At 37.9% G+C, this 26,168-nt stretch overlaps 1 protein-coding gene across 1 annotated transcript in view; it reads right to left on the bottom strand.

The window, feature by feature from the left end:
* Positions 1 to 13,804: 13,804 nt before the first annotated feature.
* The window catches only part of PNLIPRP3 (pancreatic lipase related protein 3), a 52,381-nt gene continuing 40,017 nt past the window's right edge, over positions 13,805 to 26,168 (bottom strand). Inside the window, 5 exon segments of the mRNA XM_021714177.1 lie at positions 13,805 to 13,833; positions 13,836 to 13,867; positions 14,124 to 14,288; positions 16,933 to 17,044; positions 20,018 to 20,147. Of these exon segments, the coding sequence (XP_021569852.1) occupies positions 13,805 to 13,833; positions 13,836 to 13,867; positions 14,124 to 14,288; positions 16,933 to 17,044; positions 20,018 to 20,147 (468 nt within the window).

Raw genomic sequence — 26,168 nt, 5'->3', positions numbered from 1 at the left:
TTAGCATCATGCTGTTTAGTGTCCATGTCTTTGTGGGTTTGGGGGGGAACTTGTTGGTGTTAATGTTTATTTTTATTCCATTTTGGTCTGAGAAGGTGCATGGTAAAATTTCAGTCCTTTTAAATTTGTTTATGGTTGATTTATGGCCTTGTATGTGGTTGGTCTTAGAGTATGTTCCATGCGGTGATGAGTAGAATGTGTATTCTGTGGTCTTTGGAATTTCAGATATCGTTGCTGATTTTTTGTCCTGATGATGTCTAGGGTTGTGAGTGGGGTATTAAAGTCCCCAGCTATGATGGTATTGGAGTTGATGTCTTTTTTTAGTTTACCCAGGAGCTGCTTTATGAAAGTTGGTGCTCCTATGTTCAGTGCATATATGTTTAGGATGGATATTTCTTGTTGATGGATTGAACCTTTTATCATTATGTAGTGGCCTTCTGTATCTTTTTAAATTTTTGATAGCTTAAAGGGTATTTTGTCTGAGATTAAGATCGCAACTCCTCCTCAAAGGAAATTCTAACCAGAAATTTCCTACAGTGCTAAGCTAAGTTTCATCAATGATGGAGAATTAAAATCCTTCCCAGACATCCAATCCCTAAGAGTGTATGCTGCCTCCAGACCATCTCTACAAGAGATGCTTAAGAGGGTATTAAGAACAAAAGAAAAAGAAAAGCATTCATTGTGACTGCATGATTGAAAACACACACATATATCAACACAAAAATCAAAACCAACAAACAAATAAGCAAATGAACAACAACAAACTCTATAAGAGCTTCATGACAGGAATAAACTCACATTTCAACAGTCAGCCTGAATGTGAGTGGACTAAATACACCACTGAAAAGGAATAGAATGGAAAACTGGATTTAAAAACATGATGCAACAATATACTGTCTCCAGGAGACACATCTAACAAGAAAGTTACTCACAGACTCAAAGTTAGAGAATGGAAAACATATTTTCAGGTGAATGGAACATAAAAGAAAGCTGGAGTCACAATCTTAATATCAGACAAAATAACCTTTAAGCTATCAAAAACTTAAAAAGACACAGACTACATAATGATAAAAAGGTTCAGTTCATCATTAAGAAACATTCACCCTAAACACATATGCACCCAACACAGGAGCACCAGCTTTTATAAAACAGCTACTTGATAAACTGAAAAAAAGATATTGACTCTGACACTATCATAACTGGGAACTTTAGACAGATCATCAGGACAAACAATCAACAAGGAGATCTGGAACCTCAGTTTGACGCTTGACCAAATAGACTTAATAGATACCTACAGAACACTCCTTCCAACAACCATGGATTATACATTCTATTCATCATCAAATGTAGCATACTCCAAGATTGATCATGCTTTTGGTCATAAATAAAGTATAAACAAATTTCATAAGATTGATATACTGTCATGCACCTTCTCCGACCACAGTGGAATAAAAATCAACACCAACAAGGGACTGCAAAATCCACAAAGACATGGACACTAAACAGGATGATGCTGAACAACACCTGGGTCAACACGGCAATCAAAGAAGAAATTAAAATATTCCTAGAAACAAATGAAAATGAATAAACATCTTACCAAAACCTCTGGGATGCAATGAAAACAGTAATAAGAGGAGAATTCACACCTCTATAAACACATATGAAGAAAATGGTAAGATCATAACAGCCTCACAAGTCACCCAAGGGAGCTAGAAAAACAAAACCACCAAACTCTAACCTTAGCAGAAGAATCCAGATCACCAAAATAAAAGCCTAAATAGAAGACAAAAGCGTTCATAGAAAAAAATCCACAAAACAAAAAGCTGGTTCTTTGAAAGAATAAACAAGATTGATGGACCCCTAGCCAGGCTGACCAAGAAAAAGAGAAAAAGCCCAAATAAACACAGTTAGAAATGCAAAAGATCAAGTCACAAATGACCCCAAAGAACTACAAAAGATGATCAGAGTTTACTAAGTACACTTGTACAGAAACAAACTCAAAACTCAAAAACCTAAATGAAATGGAGGACTTTCTGATATCAAACAGACTCCCAAGTTTGAAACAAGAAGGCATTGAGACACTAAAGAAAGCAATAACAACCCAGAAAGTTGACTTTGTCATAAGAAAACTACCCACAAACAAAAAGCCAATGGCCAAATGACTTTTCAGCAGAATTCTACAAAACATACAAGGAGGAGCTGATACCAGTCCTATTGAAAGTATTCCAGGCAATCAAGAAAGACGAACTCTCCCCAAATCATTTTATGAAATTAACATCATATTGATACCCAAACCAGGTAAAGATACAACAAAGAAAGAAAACTATGCCAATATCTTTGATAAACATAGATGCAAAAATTCTCAAAAAGATTCTAGCACACTGGTTCCAACAACATATCTCAAAAATCATCCATGATGACCAAGTAGGTTTCATCCCCAGGATGCAGGACTAGTTCAACATCTGCATGACCATAAAAATAATTAAACATATCAACAGATGTAAAACCAAGAATCATATGATTGCATCACTTGACACAAAAAAAGCCTTCAACAAAAAACCAACATCACTTCTTGTTAAAAACCCTTGAACATCTAGGCATAAATGGAACATACCTTAAAATAGTAAGAGTCATCTATAATAAACCCACAGCCAACATACTGTTAAAGAGACAGAAATTGGAAACATTTCCCCTGAAAACCAGAACAAGGCAAGGCTGCCCACTGTCCCCACTCTTGTTCAACATAGTGTTGGAAGTCCTAGCTAGAGCAATTAGACAAAAGAAGGAAATAAAGGGTATCCAAACAGGAAAAGAGGAAGTAAAGTTATCCCTCTTTGTGGATGGCATGATCCCATACCTTGAAAATCCAAGAGAATATGTCAAAAACCTCTTTGCTCTGTTAAAGAACTTTGACAGTTTCAGGGTATAAAATAAACATGCGAAAGACAGTTGCATTCCTATACACCAAAAATAAACAGACAGAAACCCAAATAAAAAGCACAATCCCATTCACAATAACCACGAAAAAATATGAAATACCTTAGCATCTTCCTAACAGAGAAGTGAAAGACCTTTACAATGGAAACTATAAACCACTGCTCAAAGAAATCCAAGAAGACACAAACAAATGGAAAAATATTTTATGCTCATGGATTGGAATAATTAACATTTTTAAGATGTCCATCCTACCAAAGGCAATCTACAGATTTAACAATGCCCATTAAATTATAACATCATATTCTCAAATCTGGAAATGATAATACAGAAATTCACATGGAAACATAAAAGACAATGAATAGCCAATACAGTCCTTAGCAAAAGAAACAAAGGTTTTCACACTTCCAGACTTCAAACTCTACTATAAAACTACAATAATCAAAACATCCTGGTGCTGGTACAAGAACAGGCATATAGACTAATGTAAAGGGATAGAGACTCTGGAAGCAAAACCTCAATTTCTCAACCAACTCATCTTTGACAAAGCCTCTACCAAAAACCAGTGGGAAGAAGAGAACCTATTCAGCGAATGATGCTAGGAAAACTGAATGACCACATGCAGAAGACTAAAACAAGACCTCTACTGATCATCATACAAAAAAAAAAAATCAACTCTAAATGGATCAAAGATCTAAATGTAAAATCGCAAACTACAAGAATCCTAGACGCAAATACAGGAAACACCCTTATGGAAATTAGAATAGACAACCAATTCCTGACCAAACTCCAAAATTACCTGCCATAAGAGATAAAATAAACAAGTGGGACTTCATCAAACTGAAAAGCTTCTGCAAGGCAAAAGAAACCATCAAGAGAGTGGAGATACAGCCCACAGAATGGGAAAAATATTTGCCAACTGTAAATCTGACAAAGGCTTAATATCTAGGATCTACAAGGAACTCAAAAGTGCTGAAAGGAAAAAAACAAACAACCTTATTTTGAAAAATGGGCAAAATATATGAATAGACACTTCTCAGAAAAAGACATATGAGCAGCCAATAGATACATGAAAAAATGCTCAGCCTCACTAATCATCAGAGAAATGCAAATTAAAACCACACTAAGATACCACCTATCTCCAGTCAGGGTGGCCATCATCAATAACTCACAAAACAACAGATGCTGGAGAGGAAACAGAGTAAAGGGAACACTTCCACATTGTTCGTGGGAATGTAAACTAGTGTAGCCTCTGTGGAAAACAGTTTGGCAATTTCTAAAAGATCTAATAATTGACCTTCCATATGACCCTGCAATCCCCTGGGAATATACCCAGAGGAACTCAAATCACTCTATAAGAAAAGATACCTGCACACGCATGTTTATTGCAACATTATTCACTCTACCAAAAACATGAACCCAACTAAGCTGCCCATTGAAAGTGTGCTAGATAAAGAAAATGTGGTACACTTACACGATGAAATATTATGCAACCATAAAGAAAAACAAAATTATAAACTTCACAGCAACCTGAATGAAACTAGAGTCTATGATACTCAATGATTTATCACAGAAACAAAGATCTGAGAACCACATGTTCTCCCTCATAAGTGGACCCTGAACATTTATCATAATACTGTAAGAAAGGGATTGGCAGTAGTGGGACACTGCCAGGGGAGGGGGGGGCACATTACATCAATAAGGGTACCCACACTTTACCTGTATGATGACCATGTATGGACCTAACCCTGAATTGTACTCCACATTCTTAAAATAAAAAATAATTTTTATTCATCAAAAGACAGCATTAAAAGAGTAAAAAGACAAAGGCAAGCTGAAGACAAGGAGAAAACATTTGAATTACAAAAAAAATTCATAATATATAAAAAGACCTTCTAATTAACAAGAAAAAGATGTAAGAGGGACCAATAATTGGAATAAATGTTTAATGATTAATAAGGAGCATATGTAAATAAATATGAAAAGATGCTGTCTACGTCATCTTTATCAAAGAAATTGAAACTAAAACCAAAGTGAGATATCACTACACATTCACAAGAATGGCTAAAAATGAAAAGGACTGATAATTCCAAGTGTGGTAAGGACATGAGGGCAAAAAGAACCCTCAGCACGCTGATGGGAGTATAAATGGCTACACCCACATGGAGAGCTTCTTGGCAATGCGTAGTAAAGCTGACTGTGTATGTACTCCATGAATCTGCAATTTCATCATAGATTTATCCTCCAAAAAATTCATTAAAATATACATTCAAAAATGCTTATAGGTACAAAAATGTTCACAGAATCATGATTTGTTATAGCCTCCAACTAGATAAACCTGAGTGTCTATCAACTGTAGAATGGATAAAGAAATTGTCATTCAAAAAATTCTATATAGCAATAAAAAAGATGAATATAATTATTTGCAACTTATAGATAAAAATGTTGGACAAACTAAGATGAATAAATACTGTAATATTCCATTAAAGTCAAGTTAAAAATCAAGCAAAACTAACATACAGTGATAGAAATCAGAGCAGTGGTTACCTTTGAGTGAGTAATGATTGGGAGGGGGTAAAAAAGGGACCTCTGTAATATTCTTCTTTTTTAAAAAAATGTACATGGGTGTGTTCACTGAAAACATTCACTGAGCCCTACACGTATAATGTGTGCACTTCCTCATATGCATATTCCACTTCAATAAAAAGAAGTTTAAATTAAAACAAATGGTGTCAGGACCAGTCCTAGAGACTTCCTAGAAGGTGGCCTGGGTTACTCTGTGTACATAATCGCAGCACATTTTCTAGCTCTCACTTTTTTAACTGACCTGTGATTCACTCACGTCCTCTGACATCCCTAGTGGGGTGGGAGCCCAGCCTGTTGTCAAGGTATGAACAGAAAGAGAGGACATGAAGTATCAGGATTAACGGTGTAGTGAACCTCTGGAGATGTGAGTTACTCAGATAACAAGAGATACAGAGAGACGGAAGGGTTTTGCCCCATTCAACACAAGAAGTATCAGCACTCCAACAATTCATTACTCATGAAATTTTTGCATAGTTTAAAAAATGGAAATGCATTGACCTTTTAAATCACTTGTCATAAAACTTCCTATTGTCCTTTGGTTATAGGAATTATCTAAATTTAATATAAAGAGAAACTTACCATATCTAATGTTGTCCTATAAGTACTAATTAAGGTAATTACTTAACACCATGACATTCAAGTTGCCACATCTTTTTCTAGCTTTCTATTTACTCCACAACACTCTGTACATACAACCAATGTGGTATTTTAGATGAATCGGTGTATTGCTATATTAAAACTGAAATTAATAACTGGAGAAATACTGTTGCAAAAAAAAGGTCATCTTTGTTGCTGGACTAAAATGCCTTTGTCACTTTTTAAAAACAAAACCGACCAGTTAATTGTGCTAAATTGACTTGTAGACAGCTTAAGTGTTGCCCTTATATGCTTTCAGCTGCTGGTCAACCAAGGGGAAAGTTCATTTTCTGGAGAGAAACGCCTTTATTGATTACTACACCAAGAACAATTACACTGAAACAGAAACCAGTGAGTAAAATGGTAAGTTCTTATCTAACCTGATGACAGATAACTGGAGAACACCCACACCACGTGCCCCCTGTGCTCTTAAATCTTAAATACTCAGTGCTGGGCGTGGTGGCTCACATCTGTAATCCCAGCACTTTGGGAGGCTGAGGCTAGAGCATTGCTTGAGTCCAGGAGTTCAAGATCAGCCTGGGCAACATAGCAAAACCTTGTCTCTACAAAAAATATGAAAATTAGCCAGGCGTGGTGGCACACACCTGTAGTTCCAAATACTCAGGAGGCTATGGCAGAAGAATTATCTGAGTTCAGGATGTCCAGGCTGCAGTGAGCTACGATTGTGCCACTATATTCCAGCCTGGATGACAGAGTGAGACTCTGACTCAGAAAACACACACACACACACACACACACACACACACACACACACACACACACACACACACAAACCAACTCTGAGAGGCCAGAGCATCTCCATTATATTTAGTGTTCCCCTTCTCTGCTCCTCAGAACTGCCCCCGTCCCACTTAAAACATGTGCTGGGAAAATACACAGTTGACCAGCAGAGTCAGGATCCCAGAATCTTTTTCTTTACTGATTGTAATTCATGCACTTGGAGAATACATTGAGCTATCCTCATGCTTTATATAGCCCAGTGTACACTATGACTCCAAAAGCTTCAGTCAATAATCAGGAGAGGGCTGTTTTGTTTGTGTTTTAAATAATATCTTACCTTTATACGTGTTGCTATTATTAAATTTCAAGGTTGGTTCCAAACCAGAATTTTAACCAGAGTGAGATCTTGGGGACTTAAAATTTTCACTGCATGAAGCATGGAGATTTGATTCATTAAAAACGTATGAAATGTTGTACAGTTTGTTGATTATTAAGCAGTCACTGGACAATACAATATGCTAATTCTTCCACTAGAGACTGCGTTAATAAATTATTAAACCCTAGTAAGCAAGAATTTCCACAGTAAAAAGATCAAACTTTTAGAAAACATAAATTTATTTGACATAATCTGTAAACATCATAAAACACAGAAATACCTAATTATAGTTGTACATGGTTGGAGAGCATTATGACCACACAGGAAAAACCAAAGCTTGTTTTATATAATTGACTGATTCACTTATTCATTTATCCATCTATCCAGTCATTCCTATACATGTACTCTCACCAAATTCTCCCAAAGGATTTCAGAATGAGAGAGCAATTGCAGAAATCATGAATACTACTTTATTTTTTTTTTACAGATGGACAAACTGAGGCTTAAGAGGAAGAATAGATTTCCCCATGTCCACTTCATTAATTGATACTGGAGGCAGAACCAGACTTTGCTCTTCTAATTCACAATTCCATGCTCTAGTCACTACATTAGACTTAAGATATTGTAGAAGTTCAAAAAGAAAGAAACTTCTGTTTCTGAGATTTCAGAAAACATCATCTGTATTTGTTTGCACAAATTGCCAACACATTCCATTTGTCTTCTGTATTTTTCTTTTTTCAAATTTTGTGTTTTGAGCACTTTGGGCCTGTCTCTTTCTCTCTGTCATAACCAGTTCTTTCCCTTGGAAATCTGTGGGCCTTTGTAAGTGTTGCTAAAATAAACCTCTGTAAATAAGGAAGAGAAAATATTGCATATTTCCCCTGTAGCTTCAGAGAAAAAGCAAATGGCATTGTGCACAATAAACATTGCCGTAAATATTATTTCTAAATGTAAAAAGGAGTTGGTGAGACACTTGGACTTTTGATGTTGGTGTTACATACTATGAAAGTAACCCCTGTCCTATAAAAGGTCTAATTCTGATTGGTTGACTTAAGAATGTTTTGCTTTGGAATCACAATTTAAATTCCTTTTTGCTTTCCAGAAACAAACACACATAGATTTTCATTTTTTTAACCAAAAAGAAAACACTAATGCTTCCCTTTTCACACATTTGCACGCAGTGTGGTGACATAGACAGAGTTCTTATTTAAACAAAGAGCTCAAGAGTCTTGTCTCACATAAATGAACTGTCCAGAAGTATTGTCCACTGTCCACATGCTCTTTGAGCTCAGAGAGAAGAAACAAAGGTGTTTTCTTCATTTCTGAGTGACATTTTTTTCCCTCCACACACTCACATCTCTAGGTTAAGTTAATTTTAATGTTAGGCTTGCTGTGGTTATTCCTAAAGATGGAATGAAGTTTGGTAATTGTATCTGTCTTCATGATAAATGGGCACTGGTCTGCAAACGACTCGGTTGGGGCCACTGGGTTGTGTCAGAGAGGAGTCTGAGATGAGTGGATTAGTCACGCTCTGGTTGGCTTCATCCTAAATCTATTGGGCATGGCCTTTGCTCCCTTGGTCTGAGACCCTCAAGGAAATTACTGCTCCTCTGGCCACAGCTGACAATCAATGCACCCTTGATGGATAGATGCATGTATGTGCGGATGAATGAAATGTCAGTTCTATTCTCTAGAATCATAGTTACGCGAAAAATAAAGTACACTGAATTCCAGAATGGATTGCTTATGACAATATATGTGTGACAACCACGGAATTCAGCAATAACAACCGACTGGTTTCTCCCTCTGTAGTTATTGCTTCCATGGGAGACCAATGCATGGAAGGCGGAAGTCATCAGAATCATTGAATGAGCTGGTTCTTCTGTGCTCCTCTCATCCCCTGCCTGCTTCTGTTACAACGCTTGTCATGCTGTATTATAACCCATGATTTCCTTTCCCATGTCCTCCTCAGTGCTGTGTATAACTTGAAAGTCGAGATTATAGCCTTTTACTCATATGACTTCATTACTTAGCATATGCTTGGCCACATAAGGAAAACTCAATAAAAGTGTGTTAAATAAATGAACAGGGGAAATGGCTATACAAGAAAAGAACGTATTAATGATCATATGAAGCCAAATGTTTGTAAAACTCAAACACGGAAAATAGGCTGTATCAGGAAGAAAACATTAGTCAAAAATCTTTGGCCCAGCCCATGTAGACAGTCAGCCTACCTTACTGGAATAAAATCTAGTAAAGACTCCACTCTCCTGAGTATAACATTTAAATCATTTAGAGCAGAACTCCTAGGAAAGCATGCTTAAAATAAAGAAGCCCATCTGGAATTACAAGTATGTATCTGGGGGGAAAAACACGACACAACACAATGCTAACCACATCTATTATTTTTAACACACAACCTACAAAAAGTAAAGACTTACAAAATCTTCTTGGTCAGAGAATCTATGAATAAAAAGATTGATTTTCCCAAGTGGAGAAGTAAAGACCCCTGAAGGGACATGAGATTTTTATGTTTATCTAATGCAGCTTAGGTTTAAAAGGCTGGGAAACAATAACTTGGCATAAATTATTCTTCTGTTCCTGAGGCCCCCTGCTTGTTCTGGAGAGTTGCAGAGTCAACAAAACCCAAGGGCGCTATTAAACAGGAGACTTTCTGTTGTTCATCCACTTCTGAGGAAATAGTCATACAACTCAACCAGATATCTGAATTTTCCTTTAGCTTCTTCATTACTTCCCTAGGCCTGGGCATAGTGCAGAGGCTAATGCTTCTTACACAACTAGATCTTTGCACAACTATTTGCTTCTTTCCCCCAGTCTTCCCTAGCACAAATCCTCATACACCATGTCCCAGGCACCTTTCTCCTCTGAACCTGTCACTGGGGAGCCAGATTCCAAGCCATCCAATATTCTATTTCACCTACAACTATAATTGGTATAATCCTGTTATATGTATAAAATGCCATTACATACATAATACCTTAAGAAAAAAAAAAAGATCACCAGTTAACTGGAGAGCTGGATGAGAGGTGTGGACAACTGCCATGCTGTAGGCCACCATGAGTGAGCCAACCCCCATTGCCTAGTCCAGAGAAACCTGAATCTCATCAAGTCCCTCACCTGAACTACCGGTTACCGTACACATACAAGACAGAGAAATTGGTTAAATGATACCAAGAGGAGTCCACAGTTGAATATGAGCACTTTTATAGGATGAGTGACCTGGTTTATTTAACAACTGGTGTGGAAAAAGAGGGAGGGAGCTGTTATACACGAAAAGAGACTTAGGAACATGTCAACCAAATGCAGTGTGTGGACCTTGCCTGGGTCCCAATTTAAACAAACTAACTGGTAAAGCTATTTTTGAGACAATCAAGGAAATTTAAACATAACCTGAATATAAAATGATAGGAAGGAATGACTGTTAATTTTTAAGTTAATCTTAAATTCATTTAAACGTGATCATTGTTAAATCTTATAAAATTGATTCTGCAGCTACATCAAGCAAGTTTATTATTTACAGATACATAGTAATGTATTATAAATGGTAAAAATAGTTTTATGTTTAGGATTTGGTTTCCAATACTCCAACAAAAACAGAACAAACCAAAATAGGGAGTATATGTTTGTGTGCAGGACTGGCAACATTTGAAAACTGTTAAACTGACTAATAGGCACCTGGGGGAGCTATTTTACCACTTTCTCTGTTGTGACTATGTGAAAATTTCTGCAAATAAAAACGAGAATTTTTTTCAATTTTAAAAAGAGAGAAAGAATGGGAGGGAATTGACAACAGTGTCGAACTCTGCTGAGGGGTGGAATAGATGAGTAAAACTTCTCATTCAATTTGATGACTGGAGGTCACTGGAAATCTTAGTGAGAACTGTTCTGAGGTCAGGTGGGAGTAGAGGGAAATTTAGAAACAAGAATTTTTCCTCCCAGTGGGAGAGACTTTGAATTTTAAGAATCTGATGCAATGAGAAGTTGAACATACAAAAGCAAGAAAACTTAACCAATAGGGAGAGATCCCAAGAAAACAGGCAAGAGTGAGATCTGATTCTCAGAAGCAGGGACTGGCCTGGGAGAGGAGAGAAGGTAACTTCCCATTAGGAAGAAAAATGATAGAACAGATGCTCACGTAGGTATGTGATATGCTTGGGTCAAAACAAGGAGAGATTTGCTATCTAATGATGGCTTCTGTTTTCTATATAAAGTGGGAGGAGAGTTCAAACCAGGAGGTGTCAAAAAAAAAAAAGGTACAATTTCAGGATAGTGTCGATCGCAATTTACAGTTACATCAGTTTTCCCGGTGGTGCAACTGTCCCAGCAGCCCTGGGCTGCTCTGGCGTTGGCTCAGAGAAAGGAAGTCTGGGTGCATTCAAGGCAGCGGTTTTGCCTAACATAGCACAAAAAAGGAGGGGAGACTTTAGGATGGTGATAGGAGAGTTAGTGAACTGAATTATAAATTACCCAACCTAAGCTGGGTAAGAAAGCAAATGGGTGGATTGGAGAATTTCAAGAAAGTGAACAGGTAAAGGAGCAGGAGTTGCAGGAGGTCTGAGTGCCACTCAGCAAGCTTGAAGGGGAGACGGCTGTGGTCAGAATGGGGACACTTCAATTAGGGGGTTTGGAGGTGGGTCTGAGGGTGATATGAGGACAAGGAATGAAGGTGAGATAGTGGCAACAGAAAGTAGAGGAAGTAAGTAGATAACTGGATTGGAAGTCATTTTCAGCATTCAATTAAGATGTTCATTCAAGAAGAATTTCCTAACAGTCCTTACCCCGAAAGGTGTAGGCAAACATTATTATGCTACAATAATGCAGGGCACACAGAGAAAAAGGAATTTTTTTAAAGAACTTTCTTGGGGAACAACACACATGGAAAATAACGGTGTCACTTTGAACTTTCAGAATTCCTTTGCCTACATAGCTCATGCACTATTTTTTATTCTCGCAACATTTTTAGGGAAACAGATATGAAGAAACATGGGACAGAATGTCTATACTTTATTAAGATAGGGTTCTCGGAAGTTAATTGACTCCCATTCATCTTTTCAAGCCTAGAAGGAGCCAGCCTATAGACCTCTCGGGCAAGGAGGCAGAGCCTAACGCCACAGCTGCTCCGTAATTCTTCCTTCCACTGGCTAGAGCAGGTTCAGGACAGCTGCTCCCACAGAAAGGCTTCCCTCTCCCAGAGTCATGTGTTAACTCCACCACCGGGTTGCTAATGAATGCTGGGACTGCCACATGGTTAGTATGGCTTTGTCCTTCCCACAGAGCTTGCTCACAGCCACCCTGTTCCTGGACTGGCCTAGGCCTGCATATGCCCAGCCCACCAGTGAGAGGACACTCAGCCGGATCATGCCGAATATGGCCCGCTCTCCTTTCCTCCTTCCACCCCCTACTTGCACAAGAAGAGTGAGTCAACCCACTCACTTCTCTGCTTTCTGCCACCACTCAGGTTTATTTATGTACATTCTTAAGTCTTTTCTTAAGGTTCATTTGGCAGCAAGACTGCAAGGAGAACCAAGAAATCCTCTGCGGAGTATCTGTCATCATTTTTTTCCAGCAATATTTATAGCACAGTACTATAGTCTAAACACCAAGCCTAGTGATAGAAAACAGAAGAAATAAAAACATACATCTTTCCCTTTCAGTGGATAAGGACAACTGACTTAGAAGAAACTGAAGCAAAATAAAAGAAAAAAACACAATTGACACATCTGAATATTACAGTATTATTAACAGCGAACACAAAGAATTATTCAAGTGCTTTGCAAATGAAATGTTGTCTTTAGGTTAAAAATAAATTTGCAATAGAGACTTGAAGACCCAGGGAAGGGAGTAATTCTCCTGTGGCAGGGACTTTTGGAGGAAGGATGCCACACTCGAGGCTTATGATTCTCAGGGCCCACTGCTAACTGATGTACACAAAATTGGTAAGCTCCCACATCACATTACCTCACACACAACGTGAAGGTACTTAGACATACTAGTGAACTCTCATTAGTTTTCATTACTCATAGATGGACACATCAACCCACAAGATTGTAGTCTAACTATACATGCACTATAATCATAATTTATCTCAGAAAGAGTTAGCAACATAATGAAAATTTTTTATATCATTTTGAAATAATGATTATTCCACCTGGAAATACTCTGTACTTAAAAACTCAGCCAGCCAGAGGCTCACTTTTGCCTAGTGAGTTTACACCATCTTACTTTTGCCTCAACTCCTCTTCTTCAGGGAGATTCTAACACAGCTTTATCTTGTAATTGATATTCAGGTTCCTGTAAATCACAGGACTACATTCAGTCCGAGGGCTCTGTCTGTTTTTAAGGCACATATGAACTTTTATCAAGAATAGCATTCTATATAGAAAAAAAAAAACACAACAAACTTGTACTTTTCTGTCTCATTTACAAGAGCCAATTGGTCTGGATACAGGGTGGAAGAACTCTTTTTTTCATTGCTCTCACTAAATAAATCCATCAAAACTGTACCTGGTTTTAGCATGGTTTCAGGCTCTGGGCAATATAGGTCTCAAAACATCCTAGGTAAAGAAGGCAGATCTAAAAATTTTAAAGGAAAAAAAAGAATCTTAATAAGATTCCATGGGAAAAAAGACTGATAGATATTCTGATTTAATGAATGTCATTTCTGAACATTTTTGCAAATAAAGTATTGATTCCTTAAATACTTTATCTTTCTCTATTTGCAAAATTTCAAATTTTTTAATAATAGTTGCAAATTTCAAATTATATGTGGATTTAAACACCATGTATAAAATTTAAACTATGGAAATGAAAAAGCAAATGCAAGACTTACTTATATTCATATTTTCCTGATATATCTGTCACCATTTCTGCTCCCAAGTTGTTCTGAGAATGTCTAAACACATTTTTTTACAAATGGACAATACTTGTAATGTTTCCACTGTTAATATCTGCATTGATTAATTTTGTGTAAGTCATACTTGCCTTAAGTTTTCCACTGTAAATGAAAATAAAACTAATAAGATTGCACTGGGTATGCACATTGTTGAATGAAAGAAAACACATCTGTGTATGTACATGGAAGAGAAGCTTATATTTGTTGGCATTTATTTGAGGGAGATTTATTCTTTCCATTCATATAATCACCATCTCAGAATAGCATAGTTTTGAAGTTTGAATGGAACGTGGGGTAAATGGAAAGCTTGGCTAGTTGATTTTTAGGGAATATCTACAGAAGCATCATCACAATGAGTTCTCCATAGTGAAAGATCTGGTCTTCACTCTGTAGTTTCAGAAACCAGATTATACTCATGTCAGAAAATCAAGACACTGTCAATGTTGGACTAAACTTACATAATTTCTGATCTATAAATCAGTAGCCTGTTGATAGTTCACAATGGGAAAATGCTTCCTTTCTATTAAACAGAATGCTCTCATACTCTTTCTCTGTTACCTTCTTTATCTATCCAAAAGAAATTTGGTAACCAAACTAGTAAACAAGAGATATTTTTGTGCTCATGGCAATCAAGCAGAGAAAAGTGGAGTATCTTGAGGAATAAGGCATATTCCAGCCAAGACAAAATAAAAACCACTGAAGGATTTCTTCCCGCAATGCAAAAATCTTTCTCTGTGGCCCAGGTTGCTTGTAACACCCAAACCAACATCTCCTACCTCCAGAATGGTTACCTGACTCCCAATGTCTATGTTTATTAATAAACATTATCTTTCTGATGATACAGTCCCTTTTTTGGTTTTGTCAGTAACATCAATTAAGCTCTAGTTAGTAACTGATTGTTTAATCTCAACTTATTCCTTTGTTGCTCCAAACTATATCACCTTGCCTTATTTTCTTCATAACTAAAAACTTTTCTTTTGTAAATTTATTGTCTCTTTTAACTATAATATAAGCTCTATGAGAGTGGGACCTTTGTCAGAATCCCTGATGATTAGAATAATTTCTGGTGACTGTAGGGACTGACATGTTTGTTGAATGAATGAATGAATGAATGTTGGCATTCCTAGGGACTGCTTTATTTTATTACTAGTAGAATTAACTTACTTAATTGCCAGAGAACAACTTTTCTTCCAGATTCTTAAGGGTAATCTTCCTGTTATTCCATGAACTGCTTTCTCTTGGCACCCATATAATGTAACCCTACATAAAAGCATCATTAGAAGCTGAATTAAGATGTAACCTACGGTAAAGCTGGACTCATAAAGCTTGACTAGAGAATAGGAATAGACTAGCCTACACATTCATTTAGCAGACTTTATTTCAAGAGGAGAACACTGCTATGAACCTTCAATAATTGGTTATTCTTAAAGAATTGAGTAACCATGCAACAACAGTAAAACAGCTTCTTTAGACATTACCGAAAGGACAGAGTTGCTGAAACATCCCAACACATCGTGAAAGCGTCAGTAACTGCATATTTGTCACCACCTGCTCCAGACAGGTGCCTTTGTGCAGGGCACAGACCACACAGCTTTATTCAATGTCTTGTGTGCTGCAGAGTCACAGGGACACTATTGCCTTGAACTGCCCTCAGAACGGTTCTTTTCAAAATCAAGAAGGATAGACAGAAATAAAATATGCTCAGGGAAAAGTATTTGGAACAGAGGAAAAGCATGTGTGAAGTCTGGAAGAGAGGAAAGGATAGGATCTATTCAATACCAGGCAGTGCAAACAGTGTAACCTCATCAAACTGAAGGTGAACAAAGTGGTGAGAGACATAGCTAGAAAGATGAGCTAGAGTCTGTGCATCAGTCAGGATCCAGGCTCACTGCCTAGTCTTATATTTATAGGCATTGCACTAAGGAAAAATGATATGCAGAAACTCTGCCTTGATAAAGCCAAGGCATCTCTCAACTGGCAAAATAACCACAGAATCTCTGCTCTTCGTGCCTGTGCCCAGTGTTTGAAGATGATGGAAATCATAGAGATAAAACACCTAATCCATTCATTTGCTTGCAAAAGGGTAACATCTAATTAGTATGTACAGTGTTAATTCTGAAATAAATTACAGAATGAAACAATGGAAGTGAAATATGTAACACAAAAATGCTAAGGCTAATTAAATAAAAGCCTAAGGAAAACTCAAGTTAAAAGGAAACTCTAGTAAAAGATACACAGGGAACATCTGTACTGAATTATTCCTCTTCTGGCTGTTCTAACACATGTCCTCTATCTGTGGGTACTACTCAGCCTATTAGACATTTAGCAATCTATATAAATGTTTTCGTTTATACGTAATTTGCAACTTATTCAAATAAAAGTATATGCTTAAATTTGTTTGACATTAAGTGGATTGGATTCATTATTTATTATTATGTTTAATAACTATTAAATATACTTTGTATACTTTACTGTCAATTTTTTCCACTCGCTTTATTATCTAGATCTATATTTTGTCATCATTTCTTAATACTCTGTTTCTGGCTGGAACTATGAAGGAAATAGGTGTTAACATTTCTACTTTATATCTGGAAAACACGAAGTAAAAAGAAAATTCAAAGACAACATGAGGCAGTCTGTGGCATTATAGGAAAAGAGAAAACTGAACAGTTTACCTAGCCTGTCTCGCTGAGCATTTACTGAGTCCCCAGCACCAGGTGAGGTGCCAGTTCCTTGCTCTGCCTACCTGGCAATTGCTGACTTCTTTGTTTTCCCAAGTGTCCCACCTACATGAAGAAATATAGACCCTTGAGTGCTTTTGCTTCGACTCAGTTTAGCAGACAATTTGTGCCTCCAACCTGGAAAGAAAAAGAGTTACAAGCATTTGTGAACCATAAATACTGGGCCCTTTTATGGAAATATAGCTTTTGGGGTTGTGTTTGAACAGTGCTGTACATATTCATGAAAAATACAACTTTAGTTTCAATTAATTTGGTGAAAAACTACTTTTAAAATACATAGTAAGGTTCTCATATTAATTTTATAGGAGTAAATACTATTTAATATATTATGAGTTAATATTTAATAATATTTTAAAATATTATTTTAATAATACTACTAAAAGAAAAAAATTTTAATGACTTTTAAAAATGGAAGTCCTTTGTCTTCCTTTGTCCATTTCCTTTGTATTTTGTGGCATATGTACTTTCTATAGTCAAGTTTTCATAGTTTGACATAGTTGCCTAGTTTGACAACTAATTCAGAAAAAAAATCTAGAGGACCAACTGGAGAACAAGGTGTGTGCTTTTGTAATCACTTGTTTGACCATTTGCAAGGGAATTATCCTATTGGAAGAGATATTGTATTGACCTATATCTATATTGCCTGGGCATTTTTCACACATATCCATCCCTCTCCTTGCAAATGGTCAAACATAACTTTTAAAAAAATCTAAACAACAGATACTGCAGAGGATGTAGGGAAAAGGGAATACTTCTACACTGTTGGTGGGAGTGTAAACTAGTACAACTTCTGTGGAAATCAGTGTGGCAATTCCTAAAAGATCTAAAAATCAGCCTTCCATATAATCCAGCAATCCTCCTTCTGGGAATATACCTGGAGGAACTCAAATCACTCTATGAAAAAGATACCTGCATATGCATGTTTATTGCAGCATTACTTAACAATGGTCAAAACATGGAATCAACTTTGCTGCCCATCAAAAGTAGACTGGATTTAAAAATGTAATACATATACGCAATGGAATATTATGCAGCCATAAAGAAGGACAAAATTATGAACTACGCAGTAACTTGGATGGATTTAGAGTCTCTATTACTCAGTGATCTATCACAGAAACAAAGAACTGTGTAACACATGTTCTCACTCATAAGCGGACACTGAACAATTATCATAATACTATAAGAAAGGGATTGGCAATAGTGGGAAACTGTTGGGGGCGGGGGCACACTTCATCAGTAAGGGTACCTGAACTCAAACCAGGTGAAGTGGGGAACAAAGTGAGGCCCAAACTTTACCTGTACAATGACATTTGTATACCTAACCCTGAATTGTACTATTAAAACAAAATCTAGACCTAAACAGATCTTTCATCCTGAATTCCAAAATTTTTGTATGCTTAATAACAAGTTGAAACCAAGGCAATACTTCATAAAAATCATTTGAGAAGAACTTGAAAGAGAAAAAAACCTACTAGAGATTATTAATTCATGAGTTAATCATTGCCAAAGAGTTATCTTTCCTTCCTCAGTCTATTCCACCGGAATATGGCTCCGAGCATCTCTCCACTGAAACCACTAAGCTCACCAGTGGTTGAATTGTTTCTTCATTCATTGAGCCTCTTTGAGACCCTCTCTCATTTGGCCTCTTAGTCTATTTGGTGTGATAAATGCTTTCTCCCCTTCTCCTCATCTTTTTTCCTGTTGCTCTTTTAGCTACTACCCCCTACTAATTTTCCTTCTCTGTCTACTCCTCAGTCTCCTTTGTAGGGGTCTTTCTCTGCTCTCTTTCCTTCCCACCTGGCATACTCTTCCTGGGTAATTACCTCATTCACTTTCACAGCACTGATTGCAGTCTGAGTGATTTCTAATTCTGTCTGTAGATTTCCCGAGGCTGAGCTGCCTAGTGAGGCATGCACACTTGCAAGCCCTAAAGGCACCTTCAACACGTTAAGAACTGAGTCCATCATCTTACTTCGAACTAGCCTGTGCTACCAAGCTCGGCAGATGACACTTTATCCATAGCCAAGAGTGTCCTTGACTCCTGCTTTTCTGCATCCAATCTGCTTCAAATCCATTCACCTAGGTCCGTTTTGCTTTTACCTTCTAGCCGTCTTTGCAATCCCTCCATTCCTCTGTACCTTTCTGCCTGAATTGCGACAATTGACTAACAAGCACCCTGCTTCCATTTGCAACCCTGTAATCTAAGGGTCCCCGAACCTGGGCCACGGGCTGGGTACCCTGCCTGTTAGGAACAGGGCGACACACCAGAAGGTGAGCAGCGGGAAACTAAGCTCCATATTCTGTCAGAGCAGTGGCTGCATTAGATTCCCAGAGGAGCTCAAACCCTACTGTGAACTAGGCAAGCGAGGAATCTAGTCTGCAGCTCCTTAGGAAAATCTAATGCCTGATGAACACTGCCCGCCTCCGATCGTGGAAAAGTCGACTTCCAAGAAACTGATCCCTAATGCCAAAAAGGTTGGGGACCGCTGGTCTTATCCATGCAGCTACTCGAGTGATTTTTCTTAAATAACCAATCTGGTAATCCTTAATACCCTCCAATGACTTTCCATTCACCCAAAGATCAAGCCCAAACTTCCCACATGGCACACAAGGCTCTTCACCGTCTGGCCCAGTCTGTCTCTCCCACCACCACAGTCTTCCTGGTCTCTTTAATCCTGGCAGAGATCTTATTCTTTCCCCTTCTGCTCTCTCTTCCAGGCATTTACATATGTAGTTCCTTCTGCCTAGAACACCCCCTACCCCCAACCACCACCTCCTCTCTCTTGTCCTTCAGGAGTCAGTTTAGAAATCATTTTCCCTCAAACCACCCCCTGCCCCCAGCCTTCTGTTCTGTATGTACCTTGAATGTCTCTTAACAGAAAGTTTATTACTCAGGATTGAAATGGAGATTTTATTTGCTGTCTTTCCCCATTAGACTAAACTCAATGAAGGTCCCCATTGAACTGTTCTTCACTGCATCCTCAGTCTAGCCCAATATCCAGTTATTTAGTAGACACTCAATTAAAAGTTTTGAATTTTTAAAGGTAAGTACCTTAACACATTACAATAAAACTTAGCTTTAATACTTACAGGCAAATGAGGAAAGAAGTCCCATGTTTAAAAAATAATATGATCCATTAGTCTTCATATTTTTAAGGTAAAATCTATCAGCAAAATGACACATTGCTGGGCAAACTTCTTTGGGACAAGAGCAATTTCCCTGATACAGAAAATAAAATGTAGTCACTTATGTAATTAGAAATGTTGCCCTTCAATAAACTCATATTATTAAATAATAATAAACATTCAGAATCTAAATAAAGCATATACACTGAAAAATGGCTAAATTGTCATGGGCAGTGGCTAATGCCCATTATCCCCAGTGTTTGGCAGACCAAGACTGGAGGATCACTTGAGATCAGGAGTTTGAGATCAGCGTAAGCAACATAGTGAGACCACCATCTCTACAAAAGAAAGAGGAGGAGGAGGAGATGACAATGTCTAACCACTCCTATTCAACATTGCACTGGAAGTCCTAGCAAGAGCAATTAAACCAGAGAAAGAGACAAAAGGCACCCAAATCAGCAAGGAGGGAGCCAAATTATCTCTGTTAGCTAACGACATGATTGTGTACCTAGAAAACCCTAAAGACTCCTCCAAGGGACTCCTAAACCTAATAGATGACTTTAGTAAAATTTCAGATTACAAAATCAATATACAAAAATCAGTAGCATTTCTATACTCCAATAATGCTCAAACAGAGAACCAAATCAAGAGCATAATCCCATTTACAATAGCCTACACAAAAATAAAATACCTGAGAATACATTTAACCAAAAAACTGAAAGATCTCTACAAGGAGAACTGCAAAACACTCATTAAAGAAACTGTAGATGACACAAATAAATGAAAGAACATCTCATGCTCATGGATGAGGATAGTCAATACTTTAAAATGACCATATCGTCCAAAGCAACCTACAGATTCAATGCAATCCCTATCAAAATACCAACATTATTTCCCACACAACTAGAAAAAAAAACAATTTTGAAGTTTATATGGAACCAATAAAGAGTTCAAATAGCTAAAGCAATCCTAAGTAAAAAGAACTAATATGGAGGCATCACATTGTCTGACTTCTAATTATACTACAAGGCTATATCAACTAAAACAGCATAGTGCTGGTAGAATAATAGAAAACCAGATGAATGGAACAGAATAGAGAACCCAGAAATAAAGTCACATACAATCAACTGATCTTCGATTAAGCTGACAAAAATAAACAACAGAGAAAGGGCATTCTACTCAATAAATGGTGCTAGGAAAACTGCCTAGCCATATACAGAAGAATGAAACTGCATCCTTACCTCTCATCATATACAAAAAATTAACTCAAGATGGATTAAAGACTTAAATATAAGACCTGAAACTATAAAAATCCAAGGAGAAAAAAAATAGACAATGGGACTTAACTAAACTTAGAAGCTTCGGCTCACCAAAAAAATACAAATGCAACAGAGTGAACAGAAAATCTATGGAATGGGAGAAAATATTTGCAAACTATGCCTCAGACCAAAAAAAAAGAATTCGAAAAATCCTAATATTCAGAATCTATAAGGAAATCAAACAACTCAACATAAAAAAAAAAAAGCAACCTCATCAAAAAGTGGGCAAAGGACATGATTGAACAATTCTCAAAAGAAGACATGCAGGGAGGAGGCGGGGAAGATGGCGGCCGAGCCAGTCGGACGATGCGAGTCCCCATGTGAGTGTATGGAAAATTTTGCGTACGTGCTGGTGAGTGAGTGGGTGTGTGCGTGGCTGACTGAGGGAGGGCTAGGGAGCAGCGGCCAGGGCTCTCCTGGTGCAGCGGCTGGTGCCGCAGCGTCTGGACTTGGACTCTAGGGATTCAGGGGATGCAGAAGCCCAGTGTCATTTTCTCTTTCTTTAAATCAACAAACCCTCCCTGGCAAGAAAACGCTGGGAGAGGCTGTCTAAGTGGGGCTCGCGAGCGGGTGGCCAGGCCCCTGGTGCAACAGCAGGTGCTGCAACTTCTCTACTTCATCCCTGGCTCTTCCTGGGTCATAGAAGCGGAGCACCATTGTTTTTTCAAAACAGACAGAAATTTTCCTTTGGAAAAGCAGCAGGGAGACACTATTGCCCCAGGCGCTCCCTCGCCATTGTAGCAGGAGAGAGACTACTCCCAGCTTTGCCTCATCACTTCAACACCTTGCAGGGTGCTGGTAGGGACTGCAGACAGTCCAGAGGCAAGTTCCCACTGAAGAGGACAAAAGAGGCACCCCACCACCATATTGAAGGCGGAGCAGGAAAGTGCCCACACTTGCTCATTACAACCCAACAGATCCGATCTTTGTGACTGACGGTTTGATCATAGCCCAAAGGGAATATCCTGAGAGCACAAACTTCACAGGGACCTGATGAGTGTTGAGTTCCAGATGCCCTACCCCCTACCCTGATCGAGCTGTGGGACAAAGGGTGTGGCCAGAAAAGGAGGAGGAAGAACTCCAAAGAGATCAGTGGTGAGTCGGGGGATGACCCAAACCCCATCCTTCCCAGCACTCTTCTGAATGTCAGACCCACACAGCTGGGCCACGACTGAGAGGGACAAACCCAGGCAGAGCCTGGATGTCAGCCACAATAGAAGAGCTCCATTATAGGATAGGCCTGGCTGTGGCACCCCAGTGAAAGTACATACTTGGGGAAGAGACAGTCCCAAACCTCCCTACCAGTGATCTCCCTGACCATAAGAGAGTGGGAGGGGAAGCCTGAGCCCCACCCACCTTCACTGCCCCTCCTCCTTCCCTGCTTCATTCCCTGAGGAGAGAATGAAAGAGGTGGTTCTATAGGAGAGACCTGATTAGAGGAACAATTACAGAGCCTCACACAAGAGGGTAGATTTTTTTGGTTTGTTTTGTTTTTTAAATTTTTGATTATTTTTTAATTTAAAAAATAATTTTTTGACTGTTTGCTTGTTAGTTCATCTACTTTAAAAATATTTTTCCTTTGTACATGAACGTGTATGTGAGGGTTTGATCTGCATCCCCACCCCCCCAAGTTTTTTTAAATTTTTCTTTTCTATTTATGTTTTTTTCTTCTTTTGTCGTTTTCTGTTTTTATGTGTATGTGAATGATTGAGTGTTCATCTTTTGATTTTTGTTGTGGTTGTTGGTTTTTGTTCTTTTTTCTTCTGGGTCTTTTTTATATTCTTTTTTATAGTTTAAGGGGAATGTCAATAGATGTGTGAGGGTTTGACCTGAATCCCCCCAACACCCCCTTCATTCTTTCTGTTTTTCTTCTCTATTCACTCTGTGCTAGGCATGTGTATCTGTGTTTAGTTTTCCTAGGGGTCTTTTTGTTGCTGATTGTTTTGTTTTGCTTTGCTGTTATTCCAATTTGTTTTGGAATGTGTGTGTGTCTGTTCAATTGCTTTTGCATTGGTTTCTGCTTTGCATCATCATATGGAGTGGTAGTGGGGAGTGGGTCTCAGAAAACACATATCACAATAAGTGAACATTTTAATTTGCAAGTGGTATCTGATTCCTAGTGCCCCATTCCCCACTTTATTCAAATTTCCAAAATTACAAGACAGCAAAGCTTCCCATCCACCATCCTATTTCAAAATAGGACAAATCCAGAGCCTGGATCAGGGAAGAACAGGGATCTGAGCAAACATCAGGAGGAAAAACCTCTCCCACTGACATTGAAAAACAGAACTAAAGAGAAAAACAAGAGATCTGTCACAAATGAGGAAAAGCCAATGGAAGACCTCAGGCCATTTCAAGTGTACCAAAGACAAAACTACTGAAAAATCAGACCTTGGTGCCCAAATAATGGAAGTCACTAAAGACTGTCCCCAGAACATGACAAGGATTAGGAAATGGTTGGAAAGAGTGAAGAGGACTCAAGAAAGACAAGATGCAACATTGAAAGAACTTGTAACAGAGATTTTGGAAATAAAAAATTTCATCCAGGAAATAAATAACAAGATGACAAGCATGGAAAGCAGAATTAATCTAGCTTAAGAAAGAATCTCAGAACTTGAAAACCAGAACATGAAATTAACCCAATCTGTAAAAAACATAGAAAGAAGACTCCGAAAGAAAGAACAAAGCCTACAAGAGATGTGCAATTATATCAAAAGGCAGAAACTATACCTGATTGGTATCCCAGAAAAAGAAAGGGAAATGGAGAACAACTTGGAGTGAGTATTCCAGGAAGTAAACCAAGAAAACTTTTCCCATCTTACCAGAGATGTGACCAGCCAAGCACAAGAGATAAAGAGAACCCCCAAAAGACATCAAATGAGAAGACCAACCCCTAGACACATAGTAATTCAACTACACAAAGTAGGTACAAAAGAAAAAATACTAAAGACAGCAAGAGAAAAGGTCAGACTACCTACCAGGGAAAACCAATCAGAATAGCAGCAGACTTATCAGCAGAAACACTAAATGCAAGAAGGGACTGGAGCCCTATATTCAAAGTCCTCAAAGATAAACAACTTAAACCAAGAATTTCTTATCCAGCCAAGCTCAGCTTCATCAGTGATGGAAAATTTAAATCCTTTCCAGACATCCAACCCCTAAGAGATTATACAGCTTCCTTACCAGCTCTACAGGAGACACTTAAAAAGTATTAAGCCCAGAAGAAAGAAGAAGATTGGCTGCACACTTCCCAAGAGAACAGCAGAGCACAGAATCAACAGATAATGCAGTGCAACAAGAAACTTGAAAACACACACATACATTAACCCCAAAGTCAAAAGAAAACAAGCAAACAAAGGAAAAACTTTGAAAGAACCTCATGACAGGGATAAACAATCATATTTTAGTAATCAGCCTGAATGTGAATGGACTAAATGAACCACTGAAAAGACAAAGAATGTTGGACTGGATAAGAAACTATGACCCAATTATTTACTGCATCCAGGAGACTCATTTCACTTCAAGAGATGCATGCCAACTCAAAGTTAAAGGTTGGAAAATGAATTTCTAGGCAAATCGATCACAAAAGAAGTCAGGAGTTGCAATCTCAATATCAGACAAAACATCCTTTAAGCTATCAAAAAGGACACAATATAATGATAAAAGGTTCAACAAGAAATATCCCTCCTAAACATATATGCACCCAACACAGGAGCACCAGCATTTATAAAACAATTAGTAAATAAACTAAAAAAAAGATACTGACTCTGACACTATTATAGCAGGGGACTTGAATACCCCACTGATAGCCCTAGAGAGATCATTGAGGCAAAAAATCAACAAGGAGATCCAGAACCTAAACTTGACACTTGACCAAATGAATTTAGTGAATACCTACAGATTATTCCACCCAACAACCACAGAATATACATTCGACTCATTACCACATGGAACATAATGCAAGATTGATCACATCCTTGGCCATATATCAAGCATAAACAAATTCCATTAGGTTGAAATCTTGCAATGCACATTCTCAGACCACAGTGGAATTAAAATAAATATCAACACCAACAAAATTTCCCCAAAACTCACAGAGACATGGGCACTAAATAGCATGATGCTGAACAACTACTGGGTCAACAATGAAATCAAAGCAGAAATTGAAAGATTCCTGGAAAAAATGAAAATGAAGAAACATCTTACCAAAACCTCTGGGATGCCCTGAAAGCAGTTTTCAGAGGGGAATTTATAACTCTACAAGTACACATCAAGAAAACGGAAAGATCCCAAGTGGAGAGCCTGACAAATCACCTAAGGAAGTTGGAAAGAGAGACCACCAAAACCCCAACTTTAGCAGAAGAATCTAAATCACAAAAATAAAAACCCAAATACGGGACATAGAAGACAAAATATCATAGAAAACATCAACAAAACAAAAAGTTGGTTCTTTGAAAGAATTAACAAATTGATGGGCCCCCAGCCAGAATGACCAAGACAAAGAGAGAAAAAGCCCAAATAAACAATCAAAAATACAAAAGATCAAATCACAACTGACCCCAAAGAAATACAAACGATTATCAGAGGTAACTATGTACAACTGTATGGAAACAAACTTGATAATCTAAATGAAATGGAGGACTTTCTGACATCACACAATCTCCCCAGGTTGAAACAAGAAGACATTGAGACACTAAATAGACTAATAACCACCCAGGAAATTGAGTCTGTAATACGAAAACTACCTACCAAAAAAAGCCCTAGACCAAATGGCTTTCCAGCAGAATTCTAAAAAA

Source organism: Carlito syrichta, unplaced genomic scaffold (assembly GCF_000164805.1).
Source record: "Carlito syrichta isolate Samal-C Ts95f unplaced genomic scaffold, Tarsius_syrichta-2.0.1 Scaffold305300, whole genome shotgun sequence".
Lineage (NCBI taxonomy): Eukaryota > Metazoa > Chordata > Mammalia > Primates > Tarsiidae > Carlito > Carlito syrichta.
This window is presented reverse-complemented; position numbering and strand designations above follow the sequence as displayed.